The 17,261-nt window shown below is 38.9% G+C and overlaps 1 protein-coding gene across 1 annotated transcript; it reads right to left on the minus strand.

The window, feature by feature from the left end:
* Positions 1-449: 449 nt before the first annotated feature.
* On the minus strand, positions 450-15,060 carry ywhabl (tyrosine 3-monooxygenase/tryptophan 5-monooxygenase activation protein, beta polypeptide like). The gene is made up of 6 exons (XM_058394054.1): positions 14,905-15,060; positions 12,026-12,331; positions 5,756-5,879; positions 1,915-2,078; positions 1,204-1,299; positions 450-946 (listed from the first exon to the last, which is right to left on the minus strand). Exons 2-6 carry the CDS (start codon positions 12,317-12,319, stop codon positions 887-889), a joined length of 738 nt encoding a protein of 245 aa, XP_058250037.1. The 5' UTR covers positions 12,320-12,331; positions 14,905-15,060; the 3' UTR covers positions 450-886.
* Between the last annotated feature and the right edge of the window lie 2,201 nt (positions 15,061-17,261).

A 17,261-nucleotide genomic window follows, 5' to 3' on the forward strand; every position in this document is an offset into this window, starting at 1 on the left:
CCGTTAACTACTTCATAGCCACATGCAGTTCAGGCAAGTATCAAAAATTATCAAAGGAAAAAAAAAAAAAATAATAATAATAAAATAAAACGTAACAGGACAAAATAAGTGTATATGCACGTAGGAATGCTTGATGCTCTGCTTGTGCAGTCTTACGGTATCGGTATCAAGCTTATGTGCTCTTTGATCTTAGGGGTCCTTTCTACCTCGTAATGTTAAATGTTAAAGAAGAGTAAAGAAAAGTGAAATCTGAAGGTCACCCGCAACATAGAAAGAAAGAAAAATAACCCAAACCTGCCAGAGTGACAGCAAATGGAATGTTTTTTTGTTTTGTCTTTTTAATCAGCATGTTCTTCCTTATTAGCATGTGAAGCAGATGTTTCTTTATTACCTTGACTGCCACTCCTTCTCTGCTTAAAGATTAGGGCTGTTTTTTATTTATTTATTTCTTTCTTTTTTTTTTTTTTTTTTAAAGAACGCTTATAAAAAATTGCAGCTGTGCATAATGAGTATGGCAAACACTCCAACTCCGGGACCAATGGATGTACAGGATATACAAATGTAAAAGACAGAACTTGGAGTTGAGAACTTGCCCTCGCCTACACACAGACACTAATGAGCTCACTAGCAGACAAGTGACACTCCCTACCTTCTCCCTTCCCCCACAAAAAAAAGCTCCCCTCAACCTCCCTCCCTTTACCCCTACCTCCCTACAGACAGATCCCTGGGTGGATTAATGACCGTGACAAGGAAAACAAGCGAAGAAGAAAGGAAGGAAGAAAGAAAGGACGAACTAAAGGAGGCAGAAGCTGGATGATGTGGTATTCTCAGTGTGGATGGGATGATGTAAGCCAGATGTCAGTGGAAGGACGGACGGACAGCAGGATCAGTTTTCTCTTCCTTCCTCGGCGTCCTCGGTGTCGCCCTGGTTGTCTGAGGTCCACAGCTGAGGAGGGTAATAAAAACATTAGCACCAAATACACTTGACCAAATGTTTTTAAACACGCTCTGATCGACTTCACAACAGGAATGAAATCCTTCATGATTTGTACAATCAATTTCCTATAAACCTTGCTAGCCAAATGAAATTAGATCAGTCATGTGTGGATGGAGTAGCTGACTGCATAATTCCAAGCTTTAACATGAAATATATTTACAAGATCTATAATATTATATTAAATATTGTAAGATCAGAGAACTCACTGTCAGGTTGTCTCGCAGCAGCTGCATGATCAGCGTGCTGTCTTTGTAAGATTCTTCATTGAGTGAATCAAGTTCTGCAATGGCCTCATCAAAAGCCTAAGAGGAAGGAAAAACAGAAAAATGTGGAAAAAAACTTCATATAGAGCCTCCTAAATGTGAGCTGTGGCTTCCTGCCTCAACCTGATCATTTACATAAGCTGAGTCTTAAATAACCATGCGTTATGTACACTCACTGTCCACTTTATTAGGAACGCCTATAGACTTGGAATCGAATCAGCGAATCATGTGGCAGCTGTGCATGTAATCATAAAGATACAGGTAATGTTCAAATCACACATCACAATGTGATCTGAGTCACTTTGCTGGTGCCAGCTTGAGGGTTTGAAGCCAGACGTTATTTCCAATCTTATATAATAAATTTTACTATACTGTAAGGAAACTACCAGGCCGGCATCAACTGCTGGTCTATATGCTGTGTGTTCCAGTCTCTTCAAGACGGCTTGTTCATTTTAAAACGATGTCCGTATTCAAGAAATTAATTGTTCACTCTTTCATGCATCATATCTTTATTGCTATGCCAACCCACCCACCTCAACCTAGGGGAAAGCTGTTTATTTTCAAATTGTCAAAAAAAAAAAAAAGAAGTCATTTTTCATACAAAATGATGGCGGACAGAGAATGTGTAGAGCTGATTTTGCCCTTAGCATGTACCGTTTTGGCTAGCTTGCAGGCCTGCTCCTGAGAGTTGAGGATTTCGTAGTAGAAGACAGAGAAGTTCAGTGCCAGGCCCAGACGGATCGGGTGTGTAGGCTGCATCTCGGCCTTGCTGATCTCAAAAGCGTCACTGTAGGCGTCTTGTGAGTTCATGATGATGGCTGAGAATTGATAAAGAAAACAGTTCAATCAATATAGTTAAAAAAAAAAAACAACAAAAAATATTATATATAATATATATATAATATATATAAAAAAAAAAAAAGAGTCCATTAAGAGCAGCCCAAATCGGAGACAGGCACATGTCAATATCATTTACTGTTACATTCAACATGACAAGTGTTATCATGGACACAAAACCAGTGTCTGTGGAATTCATCTGATTCTGCAAACATTTATTTTTTGGCTTCTGGCAAGTCGAGACAAATATCTGGAATTGGGTCTGAAAACTTTGAAATGTCCTGAATATTTTTAAGGAAATATTTGAAGAAAATCGCATCCTTCTTCTCTTGTTAGTTTAGATAAATATCAAAAGCATTTATCTGCTGATGAGTGCCACTGTGGTTTATGTTTATATTTATTGGAACTCTGAGAAACACAGAGGAAGCTGAAACCCATTATTCACGGCTGGAGAGGCAGGAATCTGAGCTGTTCACACTACAAACTAGAACAAAATGAAATATGATAACCAGCAGTTGTGGATATTGGGATCGTATTTCCATAATGCTGACTGGTGGCTATTCAGTTTTATTCATTATTAACATTAGTCTGGTGAAAGCAGTATCAGTGTACATGGAGTTACTGAAAGAAAAACTAGATAGATCTGTAGCAATCGCTGTGACTGCTTTAAAACGACTGAAATATCCAAAAACAGTGAAATTAGCTGATATGGCAATACTGGGATCAGCAAACCTCAGCAGGTAAGCATGATTTAAGAAATTATTTCTCCAAAAACCTGCACAGGGCTCATTTTCATAATATGACAAAGTAATGGAGTTATACTGTATATGGCTAGTAAAGCTGAGCTGAACATTTGTTTGATGGAGCATCTGAGCTAGAACGCATGAACTGGAAGAGTAGCAGGTTTTCACGACCTGACTTGTAAGAAGCTGCAACTTAACTCGAGTTAACTTCATACTAACTTTAATAATACAAGATCTGTCAAATAGTGAAAGTCTTAGCCCAGTTACACAAACACTATTGTTTTCTTTAATGACTGATAGTCTACAGTGGTTAGGGAAATTATTAGAAATAAATAAACAAAGAGTCTTTCTGTGAACGCTTGTACATGCAAAGCTTTGTCGAGCTGGACACCAAACAGAAATAATTAGTCCATGTGCAGATGACTGCATTCTTTCCTTTACATGCTAAGTGTTATGAAGAGACATGGTACATCTTTATACATCTGATCCATCATTATACATCTGATCCAGTATTGGTATCGGACACCAGCAACAATAAAATGATGGGCAGGATATCAGAGAAAATATCAGATATTGAATATTATATAATATATGTACACTATATTGCCAAAGGTTTTGGGACACCCCTTCAAATCATTGAATTCAGGTGTTGTTTTTCAGGGGTTGGGCTCGGCCACTTAGTTCCAGTGAAAGGAACTCTTAATGCTTCAGCATACCAAGACATTTTGGACAATTGCATGCTCCCAGCATTGTGGGAACAATTTGAGGATGACCCCTTCCTGTTCCAACATGACTGCACACCAGTGCACAAAGGTCTGCATACCAAGACACGGATGATCGAGACTGGGAGTTTGGTGTGGAGGAACTTGACTGGCCTGCACAGATTCCTGACCTCAACCCGATATCTAAACACCTTTGGGATGAATTAGAGCAGAGACTGTGAGCCAGGCCTTCTAGTCCAACATCAGTACCTGACCTCACAAATGTGTTTCTACTGGAATGGTCAAATATTCCCATAAACACCCTCCTAAACCTTGTGGAAAGCCTTCCCAGAAGATTTGGAGCAGTTACAGCTGCAAAGGGCAGGGCAACTCCAAATTAAATTCATGTGCATGTAAAGGCAGACGTCCCAAAACCTTTGGCCAATATAGTACACATTTAGAATGTAAGTGATATTTAGGTGACTTTAACTGTGAAGAACTTCAGGAAAAAATTAATTTGTAGTATTTTTTTTTTTTTTTGAAGAGTGGGTTACACACACACACATTTATTTATTTATTTTATTTATTTATTTATCTATCCCCATTAACTTCTATTCTACAAAACATGTACTGGGTGTTTGATTTTCAGCAACTCTCCAAAATCTGACAAAATCCCAAATGTAACCGAAGCCCTCAGAGGTTCACAATCTAACCGATAACCCGATATAGACAGAGTGAAAGAATGAGCTCATTATCCGTCGCTCTGGCGAATACAATTGACTGTCTGTTTTATAAATGGATTAAATAACTAGCAGAACTTCCTCTATTCTCGGATGGATCAATGGTCTATACACTGGCTCATCAGATGATACCAGAAATGTAACACAAATCTACTTGCAATTTAATAATGTGTTAATCTCTGATATTTACTTTTTAGAATAAGGAATTTTATTTTAAGGAAAATAAAAATTGAAATTTTTATTGAATTGAATTTGACATGACAAGCCAAGGGACAATAAATAAATAAATAAATAAATGAATGAATGAATGAATGAATGAATGAATGAATGAATAAGGTATCCGGATTAACAAGCTACAAAAGCCTGACTGCAACAACACTTCAAACTCCTGCTCGTCTCTATTCACCAAGAAGAATCCAGTAACTCTGTTCTTTAATTTCAGGCTATAATGGTTTGGAACGAGGAACACAGATAGCTGCTTGATAAACTTTGAACCGTGGCAGAAGTGAACAGCCATGCTCATTTGAATGTTCTAAATGCTTCAGTGCCACGTGATGTCCCATAAACTTCCTGGCACAGGAAGGCAGTTAGTCTGTGACTCTCCATACGCACAAAGAGACTAGATGATTCAACATGATTCATCCCTCGACACTACTGGAAGCCAGAAACTGGGATCGCACCATTACGTTTACAATCTTTTTTCATTACAGCTCTGGTCATTACATGAACATGCTCATAAACACATGTACATCATTTTAAAATGCTTATTTTCCTCCCCAAAGTTTTGGGCTTTCCTCGACTCTGAAACAGCGTATACAAACATGAAGTGCACCCATGAGCTGGATAAATTTGTGTTGTGGTGTGGATGTGGAATCTGTAGATTTTCGTTTAAAAAACTTTACTGAATAGCAGCAGGAATATAGTACTTTAATGAATGGGTCTTAACCTCCTAAAACCTCTGTGCCTCATCACTTCCTCTCTTTTGCCCCTGACTGTTCACGCAAAAGGAAATGGTTACACAAGTGGAAACCACAATGCCCTAAGGTAAGAGCGTGTTAGGGCACTTCCATGGCTTCAGACTGCAGTCAAAGAGGAATAAAAGCTATCATTTTTACAAACATTTTATCTAGCGTTTTCTTGAGAAAGGTTATGCTACTGCTTAACACTCACACAGCTGTAATTTGCAGCTTGGAAAAAATGAGAAGGGTGTGTTCAGCGCTGGATGACTAACGTGCCTTTTCAAGATGGGTTTACGCTTTGGCCTCAGGGAAAAATAAACCTTAAAAATGACAAGGTTCAGAACAACCATGACCATGAGGATGCGAACGCCGTTTATACGTTAAACCGAGACAGCTACTCCGTACACATGCTGACCTAGATTAGTTTACAGAGTTTCACCCGCCAGCCCTGTGCTTCGAAGTCTAACCTCCTGTTCAGTGCATGAGATCATGGAGGGACTGAGTGAGTGGCTTACAGTGCTTCTCGTCTCCCACGGCTACCTCGGCTAAGTAGCGGTAGTAATCGCCTTTCATTTTCAGGTAGAAGACTCTACTTTCGGCTGGGGTTGCCTTCGGGATCAGGTATTTGTCCAGAAGAACCTGAGAGACAAACAGAGGGTGGAAGGAGTGAATAATATGACACATGCAAAAACACACTTTATATCAAGATTTAAGTTTAAAGCTAGATCATGCTCCTGAATCTTATCATGATGTTAGCTTTCAATGAACATAAACCTCTGCAAAACCTATCCATTAAAATGCACAATGAATGAAAGGATAAGCGTTTAAAATCTACTGAAACACTGAACACATAATACGAGTGCTTTTTTTCTCCCAAATGCATCATTTCAGCTGTGTTTCTTGCTACAGATTTTGGTGCACACTTTGGAGTGTTTCCTTTCTGGTTAAACTAATTCTTCGGGCTTCCTCTGATCATTTTGGCTTTTTGTATATTTTGCCAACAACTACTGTTTGCACTCAAGCTGAAGTCACAGCGCTGTGTTGCAAAACACACCGAGGTTGAAGTATAAGCCAAGGAGCTGCTTTATGTTCATTGCACTTTTTTAGAGTTGTAATGAGCATTACAGGAAATCTCTCTTTTGTTATGCAAGCAATCTGAATGGCCAAAGTAAAGCTTGAGGGGTCCTGATGCACACATCTAAGCAGTGTTCAGAAATCAACAGATTTTCCCCCAACACCAAACAGTGCATAATGAATATTTAATAGTGGTCTTAGTATTCAAGCATGTTACTGAATTACTGCAGCATGGTCACATGCATTACAGAAAGACTTAAAACTAATGTAGATGCATGGATTCCCTTGTATAATATTTTTTGTACAATATGATGCTGATATCAGAGCTCTGAGTATCAGCCAATACCTAACAGAGTTCCGAGTGCGCCATCTTCACAGTAACCGAGCAGACTTTCTGCAAGCTTCTGTTGCTAGGTTATGAAAAAACATCATGTCTAACTGCAGCATGCTTTGAGACAAGCTGTGTACAAGTGACAGATCAGTGCTACACCAGTCAGCATTACATTTGTAATCACATGACAAGTCTGATCTGCTGTTAATGCACTGATTCAGGCAATAAGCAGTTACAGGATCAAACATCTTTAAAAAAAATATTCGGACAACAAATATTTACTATGTCCATCACACGGCATTTTATGTGAGCTGAAGCCTGCAGAGAACCTTACGCTGGATCTGATCGAGGAGGTGGTACTTTATAAAAGCAGCATTGGTGCAGATTTGAGGTGATGGAGGCATGAGAGCTGGATGAACACTCACAGATGCTGTCATGGGTAGTAGAAGAGGAGGAGGGAAGGTGGAAGGAAATAGAGAAGTGTGTGTGCTCATTGTTGGAAATAGCAAGCATTCTGGGATTGTTCACACAGCCTGTCCTTTTGACCTTGACATCAAATAATGGACAAAACCTATTGATATATATTATATATATATATTATATATAAATATTTTTTTGGTACCCAGTCTTTCTCAGTAAACAGTTAAATAGACTTATGACTCTTCAGGAGCTTCAGAGCCTGAATGTTTAGCTAATAAATAAATTTGTGAACAAATGAAAATCTCATGACGAAGCAATGACCTTTTCACCCTTCACACACAGTGGTGCACGTGCAAGGACAGCTGAATTACTGGATTTTTCGTGACTAGCTATTGAGTAGACAAACCTGGGAAACATTTAAGAGTGCATTATCTGTTCTCGTACATAACTCATTACACTTGGAGATTAGCATAGATCAGCCTTTGGCACTGGAAAAACCGCAGAAAGCGTTGTTTTTAGGCTTGCAAATCACTCTAGAGATAGGAAAAAAGGTGTGTGTGTGTCTGAAAGATAATTATGTACCCTTAAGGGAGATGTAGAGATTGATTTACAGTTGATATGAAACTGAACTGAAAGTGACAGGTACAGATAAAATTTAAGATTTAAAAAAAGAAATCTGTTCCCTAATACATAAACTACGATAAAAGGCCAGTTTCATTAAAAATTTTTTTTTAATGAAATTAAAATTTTTATTTTAAAGAATGCTCTATATGTTGCCTGTGTGTTGATGATTAATGTAAATGGCCATTGTGAAATATAGTAGATCTCAGATCCCAGCACATGTCTATCAAGCCACTCTGGATAATAAATTCAGGCATGTAGGGAGTTTTATGATTACTACTACTACTACTACTACTACTAATAATAACAATGTGTGGGGTTCTACAGAGGCACAGTGGTTAGCACATTTGCCTGGCATCTGCAGTGTTGCTGGTTGAATTCTGTCTCTGCCCTGTGTGTGTGTGTGTGTGTGTGTGTGTGTGTGTGTGTGTGTGTGTGTGTAGTTTGCATGTTCTTCCTGTGGCTCTTTGGGTGTTTCATACCCCAGTCCAAAGACGTGTGGTTGACTGAAAGACATCTTTTAAATTGTACAGTGTGTGAACGGCTGTGTCAGTGTGTGTGTGTGTGTGTGTCAGTGTGTGCACGCGCGAGCGATTGTGCCTTAACGATGGGTTTCCCCCCCGCCTTATGCCCAGAGTCCCCTGGGATAAGCTCCAGACTTGCCTCCAGCGTAAGAAAAAAGCTACAGAATGCAGATAAATGGATAATAATAATAAAGCGTGATAATGTGACACGTGATAATCTGGGGGCTCTGCGGACCGGTGTCAGAAACAAAGCGTTTGAACCCTCTGTAGCACATTCACTTGCCCTATAATTAGCAATCACCTCAGAATCATAATGGCTTTTCTTAACAGCTGAAGTGTGACACTCAGTCAGACCAACGCTCTCGAGAGAGCTTTTACCTCTCAAAATTCATTAGACTGTGTACGTGTTCCCACTCCTGAGCAAGTCCATTAGTGTCTTTCAACCAAACCTGCCTCTTAAATATAAAACCCCTGGCCTAATTCTCATTCTTCTCCAAAATGAGAACTGATGGACATGGTGGTATCTTTTATTTATTTATTTTTTGGCTTTTTTTGTTATTTTTTGTTTTTTCCCCATTTTTGTTGTTTGTTAAATGTTAAAAATTAGGACAGCCATAAATATAATTCCGATAAAGATCACCAAATAACTGGCACCTGTTCTTTCAGCAAATGCTATTCTGCACAAAAATCCACTTTTCTATCTTCAGGGTTGTGTAGTATCAAGTAGTTTTTTTTTTTTTAGCCTGGTAAGTGCCTTGTCTCATTGCTCATGTGATAATTAAGCATATTAATTTACACACAGCCAGTGTGTCATGTCAGTAAGACGTAGGCAAAACATCGAGAAACCTAAAACGATTTCAAATAATAATTGGACACACACCCATCCTCATCCTCTCAAACACAGGGTTAGTGTGTATACATGTCAAGAATTTTATATATTATGAAGGAATGGTGTCCTAAGCTGGTCTGCCTGTAGATGATGTGTGCAATCTGATCCAACATCCTGCTCATACAGGGAGCGGGGAATAGTGTCAACGTTACTATAACAACAAGGAGGGTGTGAGTCCAGAGCGTGTGTTCAAGCTGTTTAATCGTGAAAATAAAGTTTAATATTTTCAACAAAGCAAACCACATCCAAGTGTTAACAGCGACAGCGAGAAAAAGACTTTCTGAGCAAAATGCGGTTGCTCTGTTTTTAATATCTGGGATACGGATGGTCTGGTTTGTGGCCTTTACTCATCTGCTGACGTTAACAACATTAATAACTGCACAAGAATCAGTTCACAAGCCACATCTGCCTCAAGATGTTAATTTGATGCCCATGCCACTGCTCATCTAACCAATATCACAACCGAATCGTATCTTCTTACACAACAAAGAGCGCATCATGACTTAAAACACACACATGCAGAATGCACATACTGATTCCAATAACAATATAAGACTCGAACCTTGACACGACTCTTTACATGATTCTTCTCTTTATGAATTATAAAAAAATTATCCATGCTCTTCAATAAAACAATAGAAATCGGCCTTAGTCAGTTAACATGAATGGTTTTCATTGTGTCTGAGCTGACAGTCATATTATTAAGAGATTATTAGGCTACATGTAAACATAGCTATTGAGCAATCAATCTCAAGCAGAAGAACGGAAGCGATGGTTGCTAATCTAAACAAATATCATGGTCTGGAAAGTTCAGAATGCAGACAAACAAAACAAATAAAATGACCAGACGTGAGCTTGAATCTTCTGTCTGTCTGACATGCTCTAGCAGGCTAAACCTAGGTATAAACACGAATCACAAGCGAAAGTACTTTCTCTTATTCCTTCTCCTGAATATTTTATTTTCAGTTCTACACATGACTTAAAAATCATACGATAAGTCCGTACATATGATGACGAGCATCACATTTGCCCAATGTCCCCCAACATTGTCCACACTTCATGGGGATTTCTGGAGAACAGATACAGGACTATCAGGAGGCAGTGATGACTAAGGGTTAAAGGGCTTCTGGGTCTCATGTAGTGCACACTACCTGACTTCCAAAATCTCAGAACCAATGATCTCACCAACATCTGTCTTTATGTATACAAATGTATTGTTGTATATATTGCACTATTTTATACTGGAATCACTTCATGCTTTTTTCTAACAGTCATTTGAGCATGACACGAATAACAATTTCTTACAGATGCAAAATTATGTTTACAGTTTGTCCTCGCTCTCCCACACAAATAGACAGATGGTAAACTGGATTCAGGGATCTGCTGCGCATGATGGCAGATGAATCTGAATTTGTCTCTGAATCTCATTGTTATTTCTAATCGCTGGACTTCCTTCTAATGGCAGAAGGGTTCACACTACGCCTTTCATATGGGAGAAAATTAAATATGCTTGGAAATATCAGAGCCTTGGCAATCATTGTGCACATTACACAAACATGTGCTTACAAACAAGTAGCAAAATCAAAATTAGTCCGAAACTAAGAATTCGAACCCCACAGCTTCCTCATAACTTTTAATACTCATCTTTAAATACCAGTGTCAAGCAATTGAATAAATGCAGATGTAGTTTTCTTTATCCCACCTTTTTAATCCAAGTGTTCACCTGAGGACTGCTCTCACACACTGAGGACACTTGTGTCTGGGACAAATGAGATCGAGGCTAATCTGATAGGCTTGGCTGAAGAAATTCTCTGCTCAGGAGCACTAATTCGAGTAATGTCTTATGAAGATTATCACCCTCCATTACTATGGAATGAGTAAAGAGGTGTCCTGGTACACTGCCACCTGCTCTTTCTTAAGCACAATCATTTTTACTGTTGTTTCTGTCAAAACTCTTGAGTTTTTCTGGGCCAAATTAAAGCGTGATATTAGGCACGTACTTCCAGACAGCCACATTATAGGCAAAGAATAAAACATGATGGGAGATACTGTTACAAGAAAATGATCACGTCGCAAAGTGCTTGATTCCACTTATACCACAGCAAATTAATTACTTCATAGTCTTTTAACATTGTGAAAGACTTACATTATAGAAGCAACAGCCTTTCTCTTTTGAAGATAATAATAACAATATCTCTGAAGACTTTCTAATGCTGGATATAATCCTCTCATTACAAAAAACTACACCATGTTTTTCTTTCTTTATGTTTAACAGCAATTTTTAACCCATACAAATCCCTAAGCATGTTGTTACTAACATAGAAATTGGAAATGAAGCTGTAATTTGCTGTAATAAGCACCACTGTCAGAGCTGCTTTTTATAAAAAAAAAAATTCAATCACCACCTTCAGACCAATCAGACTCTAGCGTTCAACAGCATTGTGCTGAACCGCAATATTCAACTTACAGATTATTGTTATTAATACATTTTATCACCATGTGCTCCAATGCCTAGTGTTAACAAAGGTTAATTAACCAGCTAGCTATTTTTGTACACACTCTTCAATGCTAACTTTCTATACAACAACCTTTACTTGTGTTTGTACCCAATACAGAGTGTTGCAGTGTTATATGCAGAAAACATGTAAAATAATGACGTTCAGGACACTGAATGCCATTTAAAAACTACACATTTTTGATACTATATGGAGAAAATGTTATTTTGCTGTAATAATGTAAAATCACCACTTGTGTAATTGTTATGTGTACATTTTGAAACGCTTCAGTGACATTGAGGAGGAAACAATTTTTTTCAACAAAGGTCTCGTGTGGATTATTTTGCAATAAATAATCCACGAGATCTTGATCTGTTGTGTCTACAAAAAGCTTGGGGGGGGGTGGACGGACAGACACCTGTCGCCCTTACCAGCACGTCGTTGCAGATCTCCTTCAGCTCCTTCTCGATCTTCTCACGATACTCCTTGGCCATCTGCTGCTTCTTCTCGCTGCCTTCGGTCTTTTGCTCGATGCTGGAGACGACCCTCCAGGAGGAGCGGCGTGCGCCCACTACGTTCTTGTAGGCCACCGAGAGCAGGTTGCGCTCCTCATTCGAAAGCTCGATGCCGCCCTCCGTCACCGCCTTCATGGCAGCAGCCATGTCATCATAACGCTCGGCCTGCTCGGCAAGCTTGGCCTTCTGCACTAGTTCCATTATGTCCATGGCTGCTCAGAGCTAGGAAGAAAATTTATGCATACTTATTCCACACAGTTTTTGGCTCTTTTAAGAGGCTTGTGTGTTAGTTAGACCAGTTAACATTAGTTATAAGACTATTTAACAAAGTCAAAATATGATTACTCCTCTTGTACATTCCCAGAAATGTAACGTAACGATATAATCTATGCAAATGTCTATCTAACGGATTGTGTAATCTGATAAAGTCAAGAGATATTTAAAACAACAAATAGCGGCATGTTGAAAGTGTGACACATTCCAAGGGTCATTTTTCTCCATTATATGTGAGATTAGCTGATGATTTATAATAAGACACAGGCCTATTCCTGATACATCTGCATGTTGTTCACACATTTGCCCCAACTCACCAGCTCAATAACAAATTCTTTCTGATCTTAAAATGGATGTGCTGGCGCAATTAATACACGGTGCACTGGAAGCTCCAGAACTGATAAATTATGCATAAATATACGTATATTATAATATACCAGTGAATTATACAAATTAAAGCAACATTGGGGCAGTGAAGCTTTTACTAAACAGGCTAATGCAATCACACATGTAGACACAATTCACTGTTTCTTACGAGAAAAACATCAGAATCATCAAATTACATTAGAGGGGCTATGAGGTCATATGTAAGCCAAAACATTTGTATTGATGCCTGTTAAACACGTGTTTCCTTACTAATGTGATTTAACTCCTCCTGTACTGCACATTTTCTCATTTCCCTTTGCATTTTCTGATACCCTACCATATTTAACAAATGCTGACGGACTAGGACGTATGGGGGGGGGGTAGGATTGCCTCAGTGACCGGATTAATTTAGGCTGTATCCCAATTGGTTGAGAATTCCCTACACAAGTGTCCTATATAAGGAATGAAATAATGGCTCCTATGACCCATGTATTGCAGAGTATGTCCGATAAAGAGCTATTTGTCACAGAGCCACCGATCTGCATTATCCAAAAAGGTCAGACCCTTAACCGAACTCATTTACTAGATCAACTTTTACAACATTATTCAGGGATTCTTCCCTTCTAAGAGGGACAGAGAAAAACAAGGCATTTTGGGGCCCTGTGTGTTGAGTGATAGAAAGAAGTGACACTGATGTAATGATTTATTAAACTGTTTTATGACAGTGTGCATTTGTAGGTCTTTGCTAAACTATATCGCACGTATTTTGTCACTTTATTATCGTGACCCTTATCAGAAAATACCGGTACATGAAGCTGGCCAGAAAAAAAGCCCCTTTAGAATTAAAATATGCGAAGAAGCTTTAATATCTAGAGTGGGCAAAAGTGCGCATGCGCGAAATATCTACGACTAGGTAGGACAATTTGTGTCAGCACACCGGACTGAATTTTTCATCATCTTCGAATAAATGTGGCATATTTTTTTTCTTTTACGTTATTTTTGCACTCCTCGTTGCTCATTTATATAAAGGGCATTACGAGTTAGCTAGAGCTAAAGCGAATTAACGCGCACGTTTCAGTGAATCAAACAAAAATACGACAAATGCAGCATTTCTGGGCCGGGGGGGGGGCTTTGGGGGGGGATGTCATTCACGAGGAACTTACAATGAAGTGGCATTAACATAGGAGGAAAAAAAATGCGGATGTGCCTTTATTCCCCACCACACCCAGTTCTTCCCTCTGCTACTAATTGGCCCACCAGGGCTTTTTTCTAAAGCTTTAGACCACTAAAGCTAACGAATACCGAAGCTCGAAACAAGTCATTAACAGAGACGAGAAGCTGACTTCAAAGTGAAGCGGCATCATAACTAGCTTAGCCTCGAGATAAACACGCAGAGCATTACACGGCTCTTCAGTGAAAAGCGCTTATCCTGCTTAGCGTAACGTCACCGCGTTCACATCACCGACTCAGCCCTATATTATTCACTCACTCTCACATTATACAACACAGCGTGTGTGTACACTTTATACGAGCAAAAAAAAAAAAAACAATACTCCAGGGCTTCCGGACAAAGCCAGCCAGCTAGCTATAAGAGCTTTATAAACCATAATGGATGCTTTCGTAATGTTAACCCGCTCGATTTCGCAGCGCGCGCGCACACCAGCAAGTTTGACATGTCTGCTCCTGCCCATTTTCATGCTCAATCTGGGAGGTGTACTTTATTATTTATGCCCAACTACTTACTCGCCTGATCACGGCGATGGTTTTGTAGCGTTAATCAGGAACTGAATGGCACTGCTAGAACGTAGCCAAATTGCATTATTGTGTCTTGTTGCTAGTGAGCTCTCTACCTCACTCAGCGGTTCAGCTTCACAACCTACAAACATGTCTCTTCTAATTCAACAAGCATAGACTACATTTCTAGCGAACTGAAGTAGAACCCGTTTGGTGGTCATTTTCAGTAGGTTAGCATCATCGCAATCAAGTTGACCTAGGCTTATAACTAGCTAGCGACTGCCTTACGAGCTATTGTAGCTAATTTATGTCACATAATGGGACAGGGACAATCTGGAATCCTTGTGTTGTGGATGCAGCGCTACGGCAGCGAGCACATCAGGAGGAAGTCGAGCTAAACAGATGATTAAAAAATGCCTTACCTGGATGAGAGTGATGGATGAAGGATGCTGTTGTTAAGCGAAAGCTGGCTAACTGCTGCGCACAGCTGATTCTCGTGGGGGTCAGTGGCGCTCGGCACGGGGTTTCCCTCCAATCACAGACCGGCCCCAGGGGCTGAGTGAGAGCCGGGCGCCATTACGTCAGCGGTAACCTAGGCAACGACTGATTTAGCAGCCTGTGTTTGAACAAGCAGTCCAAACGTACTACAATGTACCGTAGCTACTATATAGTACATAGGGGTAACATAATCTGTGAATAACACAGATTTGTACTACATGATAGCACTAAGCAATTAAAATCCTATGGTTTGTCCCTGCAGAAAAATCCAGCTTAATCTGACCAGTTAGTTTACCAGCTGCCAAAGCAAAGCCTGAGCTGATTAATCTAGATTCATTCCCATCTTTATTATTATTATTATTATTATTATTATTATTATTATTATTATTTGAACCAAGTGATCAGTAATTGTCTGAGATTTTCTTGTGGTTTTATTTCCTGAAGGACAACTACAAAGCCGGAAGTCAGAAACCTTTCTGCAAGCACCTTGGAAAGATGGTCTACCAGTTTGACCAGCTCAGCCTGTGTTGTGTTATCTGCTAACTGGTCAGACGGAGCCAACAGTAAACCATATGAGCAGACCCAGTTAACCTCAAGGAGAAGATCTAAACAATATTGAGACAGGTTCAATTCTGGACCAGAAATAATGCTTCAATCAGACTGCATTCCAATAGGAAGAGTAAAACAACATCTGCCTTTAGATCTGTAAAGAGGTTTGTGGTCAAAAGTGGCGGTGATGCTTATGTGTTAGCGTGCTATGTAAGGAAAAACAGAAGAACTATTCTATGCGACTATGTGACAGTGGTGCACAATATTATGAGCCATTATGGAATTATATTGCAAGAGCTTTTCCATAAATCAAGATAGCCAGGGGATAAAAATTAGACTGACATTCTGAAAAGAGGAGGAAGGGCAACCATAGATAAACTATGTAAGAAATGTTAGTCTATGTTAGGGTATTAGTTAATACTTATTCATACAGTGAGCCTTTAATCTGTCTGGTTTAAAATCACAATGAATGAATTTACGAACAATAAGAAGTCGGGCTGGAACAATATTAATGGTTTTCTGTGAACCAGAGTATCTTCTTTCTCCTTCACATTTGCAAAGAGGCTGGATTTAGTCTTGCTTAGTCTTTATCTCTTTAGACTTGAAAATTGTTTAGTTAGTTCTTTAGTGTGTAGACCAGCTGATCATAAAGAGAGACCTGGAAATAATTAAAGATATATAGATAAAGTTGATGCTATAATTACAAATTTCAATTTAAAAAATACCATGCACTCTTAGAAAATTATTTTTACTATCATCTCCAGGAGAAATATTACTATTAGAAGCAAAGTATTTTGGTTCTGAGTATAGCCTTAAAATTTGTAAATGGTTTCACAATGTATAAAAATGTATTGAAGATCAGAATTAAAAGAAAAAAGAAAAAACGTAAAAAAAAAAACCAACCCAACAATCTAGTTGCATAACTGTGCACCCCATAAATTAATACTTTTGTTGAAGCACTTTTGGATTTTATTACACCATTCATTCAGTCTTTTTTTTTGGTAAGACTCATGGCACATTTTGACTTGCCAAGACTTGATATTTTCCCACTTTTTCTTGCGAAATCATCCTAGATCCATCAGATTGTAAGGGCATTTCTGCCTTAGGTCACGCCAGAGATATTTAGTAGGAATCAGGTCAGGACTCCTCATTGATTTTCTGTTGGTTAAACCAATCCTTTGTTGATTTTACTGTATGCTTTGAGTCCTTGCCATTCTGAAAGTTTCCTCTTTACCTTACTAGCAGACACATGAAGGTTTGCACTAATATTGGGTGATATTTGTAGCTATGCATGATTCCTTCCACCTTGATAAAAGCAGTTCTGCATGATAAATGGAAGCCCTGAGGCATGATGCTGCCACCATGCTGCACTGTGGGAATGCTGTTCTTTTGGTGAAGTGGGTTTTTTTTTTTTGCTTGTTTGTTTTTGAATTATGAAATTATTATAACTTTTGGAATTGGTCTCATCTGACCCTAACAGCCATATGGTTTGGGATGATTTAGTTATGTTTATTGTGAGAAGCTTCCCTATCCCATAGCCCAGACATGTGAAGATATGAGATTGTTTTCATATGTATAGAGAAATCAGTACATATCAGATATTCATGCAGCTCCTTTATTGTTGCTGTGGGCCTCTTGGCAGCCTCCAAGAGGTACATTTTTATCTTGTCCTGTTCTTGATGATCTCCTTTACAGTGTTCAGTGGTATATCTAATGTTTAAGAAATTTGTTT

The sequence above is a fragment of the Hemibagrus wyckioides genome, linkage group LG01 (assembly GCF_019097595.1).
Source record: "Hemibagrus wyckioides isolate EC202008001 linkage group LG01, SWU_Hwy_1.0, whole genome shotgun sequence".
In the NCBI taxonomy this organism is placed as follows: Eukaryota; Metazoa; Chordata; class Actinopteri; order Siluriformes; family Bagridae; genus Hemibagrus; species Hemibagrus wyckioides.

Coding starts and splice junctions, on each gene's coding strand:
- ywhabl (XM_058394054.1), bottom strand. CDS start 12,319: ATGGACATAATGGAACTAGTGCAGAAGGCCAAGCTTGCCGAGCAGGCC. Junction 2,079..5,755: donor CGTGGGAGACGAGAAGCACT/GTAAGCCACTCA, acceptor ATCAATTCTCAG/CCATCATCATGAACTCACAA. Junction 947..1,203: donor TGCTGCGAGACAACCTGACA/GTGAGTTCTCTG, acceptor TACCCTCCTCAG/CTGTGGACCTCAGACAACCA.